The sequence below is a fragment of the Octopus bimaculoides genome, chromosome 1 (genome assembly GCF_001194135.2).
Source record: "Octopus bimaculoides isolate UCB-OBI-ISO-001 chromosome 1, ASM119413v2, whole genome shotgun sequence".
Lineage (NCBI taxonomy): Eukaryota > Metazoa > Mollusca > Cephalopoda > Octopoda > Octopodidae > Octopus > Octopus bimaculoides.
In genome coordinates, this window is record NC_068981.1 from 188,988,361 (window position 1) to 188,995,085 (window position 6,725).

Sequence of the window (6,725 nt, forward strand, 5' to 3'; positions counted from 1 at the left end):
ATGAAGACCGGAGGCAATATCAGCCGAAACGCTTTGTTAACAACAAACAAGATGAGGACAAGTATCTGTCAAATGTAAATAATGTAAATTTACTCCAGTACTTATTTTTTAAGCCTGGCATGTTGGTCTCTGTTGCCGAACAGCTAGGTTATGGGAACATAAACAAACCAACACCAGTTAATTAACAGAATGAGATAAAAATCCAAGGCTGTGAAAGATTTCAGAACATTTATAAGGAGATGGTTTTACAGCTGTTTCCAGGATATTTTACATATCCCTTCATTGGAGACGGTGCGAGAAAATGGTTAAGCAATAGTTATTCTAGAGAAGATATGAAATAGAGAGTGAAGTGGAGGAATGAAAACAGATGTGAGATATACAGGGATATTGTATCTGGAGTTACATTATTTAAGCAGAATGGTATACATATGTTTCCTGTATCTTGTAAGTTCTAATAGTATTTACCTGACACCTTTGGGTCATCTTGACACCATCACCACTCATAACATATATATATATATACACACACACACACACACACACACACACACACACACACACACACATATATATATATTATACACACACACATACACATACTTTGAAATAAATTCAATATTACATCTAAGAAACTTCATTTTGTTTATTAATTATCTTATATGTTAACAATATTTTCAAACAGGTCTGAAGTTGCTTTATTGTACAATGACAAAGCTGTGCTTGAAAATCACCATGTTAGCGCTGCGTTTAAGTTGCTAAAGTTAGATGAATACAACATTCTTACTGGGCTCAGTAAAGAAGAATACAGGTGAGTAATCATTTATTAATTCTTTAACATTCATATTACTTTAATTTCATTTTTTCTACTATGTATTAAAAGAAACTAAGTTGGAATATTCGAATAAGGAAGTTGCTACTTGGTCACTCTATCAGGCAGAAATAGCAGCCAAACTTATCTTAAGTCCCACCCTATTACATCTAAAAGGGACAAAATGGACAGCCAACGCCACTGACAGTATGGTCATGGCCAGAAGTGTTGATCACAGTATAACAAGATTTCGGTAATATATAGTTGGAGAAAAGCTGGCACAATCATTAGCACACCGGGCAAATGCTTAAGGGCGTTTCATCTGTTTTTATGTTCTGAGTTCAAATTCCATCAAGGCCACCTTTACCTTTCATCCTTTCGGAGTCAATGAAATAAATACCAGTTGAGTACTGGGGTTGATATAATTGACCTACTCCTCTCCTGAAATTGCTGGTCTCATGCCAAAAATTGACACCAATATACCGTTGTAGTTTATCATATGCAAAACAAAAATAAACTCATGTTTATTATAGGTGCAGGAGTGGCTGTGTGATAAGTAGCTTGCTTACCAACCACATGGTTCTGGGTTCAGTCCCACTGTATGGCAACTTGGGTGTCTTCTGCTATAGCCTTGAGCCAACCAAATACTTGTGAGTGGATCTGGTAGACAGAAACTGAAGGAAACCCATTGTTTATATATATATATATATATAATTGTTAAAGAGGACAACAAACATTAAGGCAAGGCAAACATCTCAAACATTATTATTAATCCGTTATAGCACTTACCTACCATACCTAATCATTTAGATCACCTGTGAACTAAACCCCCATACTTTGTATACATATATATGTGTGTGTGTGTGTTTGTGTTTGTCACCCACCATCACTTGACAACCAATGTTGGTGTGTTTACGTCCCTGTAAGTTAGTGGCTTGGCAAAAGAGATCAACAGAATAAGTCCTAGGGTCAATTTGTTTGACTAAAAGCAGTGCTCCAGCATGGCCACAATCAAATGACTGAAACAAATATAAGAATAATGTAAAGTACAAGTGAGCTTTCCCAAGATGATTCTGTAATGCTGTTTACATCTTAGATTGCAAATTACACCTTGACATTGCAGGTAACTTTGAGAGATGTAAACTTAGATAAACTTAGATATGTTTCGACCAAAGATTGGTCCAGGCCATGTCTAACTTATGTCTATGGTCCATTCAAGTAGTGAGTTCTTATTGAGTGAGTTGTATCCAGGTATGGGTGGCTTGTCTGGTACTCTTTGAAGAAAGCTGTCTAGACTCCGTTTAAAGCTGATAGGATCTGTTTCCTCTTTTATCTGTATGAATGTCAACACTCCCATTTCCATCATCTCAAAGCCAAAAAGGATAGTCACTTATTGATTTGTCCAAGTGATTATGAATGAGCTGATTGTTTGATTTCATTCATTTTACCAGTGTGCAAAAACTTAATCCCTATCTGATAATGAGAAGGTGGAAATGAAGAAAATAATAAGGATTAGGATAGGATTATTGTTTGATGAGGTGGGGGTGAGGTTTAGGTCTAAGAATTATGTATGTAAAGAAAGTCTGGTGGGAGACATCCACTAGTAAGGCTTTGGGGAAAAAAGACAAAGCATATAACTGGTATATTTAGTTTTTTCAGCTCTAACAAATTTCTTATTGTTCAATATTTTGAAAAGGCTGCCTAAATAGGACAGAAACCAAAAGACTATGATTTAGAAGAAATAAATGTCATTTTAATTTAAAACAACTTATTTTCCTTATATTGAGAATTGTAAACAGACAAGTTTGTTTGAATCTTTGATATTATTGTTATTAATATAACATTGATGGGCATTAATGAATAATCTGTCCATGTCTGAAACTAATTAATGTTCATTCATTTATGAACTAATATCAAATACTCAAACATCAGCTTTGTTTTATGTTTCATAAAGAATAGTTTCTTTCTTTTCTTTTTTTATTCTTTTTTTTTTTCAAGAAAATTATCATAATGGATTTTCACAAGGGAAATAGATTAACAGATCAGAAATAGATTCTAGGTAATACCCAGTAGACTGTTTAGAGGTAATTGATAGCGTCTATTACCTAGGTGACCATTAACAGTGGAGGTAGATATTCTGAAAGCATAATTGCAGAGCAAGAGCTGGTCAGAAAACTTTCAGAGAACTTATTACCCCTGCTGGCAACAAAGAGTGTCTCTGTTGATGTGAGGGTAGATTGTACAATAGATGTTGGCCTTGAATTCAGATGATTTGCAAAGATAAAAATGAAACGACACAAGCATGCTTCAGTAAATGTGTAATGCCAGACTATAAATGTGCATAGAGAAAAACTGGACGTAAGATAAATCAGATGTCGCATGCAAGAGAGAAGAGTCTGCTAGAGCGGGCATGTAACCTGGAAGATGATAGCTTATGACATAGGATGAAGTGGGAAAGAATGAAGTTGCTAAGCCTCATGGAGGTTATTACAAAAGAACAAGATGATTTGGTGTCTGGAGAAGAGCTGCCTATCTAAGCAAAGGACAAAAGTAATGTTAAAAGAGAGTTAGTGGTAAAAACTGGAAAGCTTAACTCACACATTTGAGTCTTTCACCCAGTATGTCTCAGTTATGTTTTACATCTGTTGCCACCTTGATACCTTCTATATAGGTCATCATCTTCTCTATTCACTCTACTATGTCATCATTGTTACTAAGGACAGTAGTAGATCCTTTTTATTCTTTGTACTTAGCTGCCCCTGTAATGAAGAATAGTATTGGACCCTTTTTCAATTCTTCCTATTGCCATCCTGATCACTCTAACATTACCCACTCTGTATTGTTACTGATCACCCTCTCTTCAAAGGGCTCCTTTTTATTTACATCCATCACTCACTTTTACCATTGTCCACTTTCATTACTATCTATCACTCTCTCAAGTACTGCCTCATCCCATTTCTTCTGTTTCTATACTCTTTTACTTGTTTCAGTCATTTGACTGTGCCCATGCTGGAGCACCACCTTTAGTCGAGCAAATCGACCCCGGGACTTATTCTTTGTAAGCCTAGTACTTATTCTATCAGTCACTTTTGCCGAACCGCTAAGTTACAGGGATGTAAACACACGAGCATCGGTTGTTAAGCAATGTTGGGAGGACAAGCACAGACACACAAACATATACACACACATACACATATACATGCATATATACAACGGGCTTCTTTCAGTTTCCGTCAACCAAATTCACTCACAAGGCTTTGGTCGGCCCGAGGCTATAGTAGAAGGTGTCACACAGTGGGACTGAACCCGGAACCATGTGGTTTGTAAGCAAGCTACTTACCACATAGCCAATAATGTTTCGTTCACCAACCCAACCTGATTCTTCTTTTCACTGTCTCATCTATTCACTTTCTCAGTCGTGTTGTTTTGCTCATGCAAATATATCATGAAGCAGTGAGGACTTTCTGGCCTTACAAGATGCAAGGCAACCTCACTAATGCTGGTGGCACAATAAAATACACTTGGTAGGCTCTGAAATGTAAATGGCAAATAAGCAAAGATAGTGTAGAGATGGGAGGACTCTGTAGTGTTGCTGATGTCATGTCAACCACTTTAGAGTTGGTACCACAGTAAAATATAAACAGTTCATTCTGTAATTGGTTGATGATAAAATAAAGATATATATATATAGCTCTGAGTGAGTATGGAGTTGAAAGCCAAACAATACATTTAATAAAAACAGTTTATTATTTTTATCTTTTTTTCTGAATTATCAATCTAAAAGATCCTTTTCAAAGATAGCACTACATAAAGGAATACAGAGAGGGAATACAAAGAACAAAATGAAACAGACAGTCAGGCATCTTGTCTATTTTTTTGAAAGCCCTGAGGGTGGCCTAATATGTAGTTCAAAACAGCAGTCATGGCAACATGTAGAAGTTTTCTGCCAATTAGATGGCAAATTTGTCTTGTTTGTCACTGGTAGCAAAAGCAATTGCTTCAGTAAACAAATACAATGTAACTCGAATTCATCTGGTTTGATACAGTTAGTTTATAGCAGACAGTCTATAGAGATATATTTGAAGCATTGTGACAAGTAACATTTAGATAAATTAAGAAGCCAAACAAGGATCCTTGTGGTTTGAGTCACTGCATGTCGATATCTTTAAAAATATTTTTTTTTAATGTAGCATATAGATGTAATTTGTGATGCAGAATCCGAAGGCTAGAGATGGGAGCGATGCCCTTCTTTGCAAATTGCTATACAGACACAAAGTGTGTGTCGATAGCCAGCTGGCAAAGATGTTTCCTGGGGCTAAAACAACAATAACATTGTTCTTTATAGCACTGCCACATTCTGTTGGCATATAAACATAACAATCTGAATTTGTTATTCATTTATTCCAGAAAAATTTTGCGAAAATGTTACAGGTGTTCAAAGTTTGATAATTTTCGGAATTTTCAGCCAATCAGAAAACAGTGCATTTGCTGCTTCTTCCATCATCTGTCACAGTAGCGAGAAGTGGAGGGCGGGGCACTGGCATGTCAAAGCATTAGAAATAACAGTGAAAAATGTTAAAACATACGCGAGCAATTTAAATATTTAAAAGCTACTGCGATGAAAACAAACAATTATGGAACACATGGTAGTTACACTCCTTGTGTGCATGCACAGCATCTTTGGTTACTATGGAAACAGAGTTCTTTGCAAACAGTTATGGAACACATGGTGGTTGCACTCCTTGGTTACTATAGAAACAGAGTTCTTGGCTTACTATGCTAACAGAACTTCAAGGTGATGTGTAAAATACTTGCTTCTGATTAGCTAAAATACCCAAATTTTGCAAACTTTAAGGGCTAATAACTTTTTAACTATAAATTTATAGGAAAAATGATTTTCCGTTCCATGATAAGTATACAAAACTTAATCCATATACCAAATTTAAAAACAACTGGAACAAAATTGGAGATGGTGATTCAAACCACATAGATCCCCAAACAATGCAAATTAAAGAAAAAGGCATTAGTTTGATTATCTTTTCTGAAATTGTCTATCTTCAAGATCCTTTTTCAAACAGTATACATATATATATATATAAAATTAACAGAATGAGGTAAAAATCCAAGGCTGTGAAAGATTTCAGAACATTTATAAAGAGAAGGTCTTACAGCTGTTTCCGGGATATTTTACACATCCCTTCATCAGAGACGGTGCGAGAAAACGGTTAAGCAATAGTTATTGTAGAGAAGATATGAAAAAGAGAGTGAAGTGGAATAATGAAAACAGATGTTATTGAATCAAGGATTTTTTTGAAGTGACTTAAAAGTTGAGAATGTGTTTGTAAGGTCAAATAAAAATCAGTTTTTTATTTGACCTTACAAATACATTCCCAACTTTTAAGTTACTTAGAAAAAAAACCCTTGATTCAATAACACCGTGTATAAACTATGCTTGGAATGACCAATTTTAAATACTATTGGAACTTACACATAAGGTACAGGAATCTTATATGCATACCATTCCGCTTAAATAATGGAACTGCAGATACAATGTCCCTGCATATCTCACATCTGTTTTCATTCCTCAACTTCACTCCCTACTTCATATCTTATCTAGAATAACTATTGCTAAACCGTTTTCTTGCACCGTCTCCAATAAAGGGATATATAAAATATCCTGGAAACAGCTGTAAGGCCTTCTATTTATAAATGTTCTGAAATCTTTCATAGCCTTGGATTTTTATCTCATTCTGTTAATTTTTTATATATACACATGCTAATATATGATCTACGTTGGACTCCTCATTCGCATAATCACCAAACCTGGAGCTTAACTATAGTCTGTCCATAGCATTTACTCAGCATTACCTGACACCTTTGGGTCTTCTTGACACCATTACCTCTCATAACCTATATA

General features: G+C 35.4%; 1 protein-coding gene across 17 annotated transcripts in view; it reads left to right on the forward strand.

Annotated features, from left to right (window-relative positions):
- The window catches only part of LOC106875208 (dual specificity calcium/calmodulin-dependent 3',5'-cyclic nucleotide phosphodiesterase 1A), a 1,568,460-nt gene that overhangs the window by 1,545,104 nt on the left and 16,631 nt on the right, over positions 1 to 6,725 (forward strand). For all 17 annotated transcript variants that reach the window (XM_052973317.1, XM_052973316.1, XM_052973336.1 and 14 more), the window contains one exon: positions 683 to 808. In XM_052973317.1, the coding sequence (XP_052829277.1) occupies positions 683 to 808 (126 nt within the window). The remainder of the gene's footprint in view (positions 1 to 682; positions 809 to 6,725) is intronic.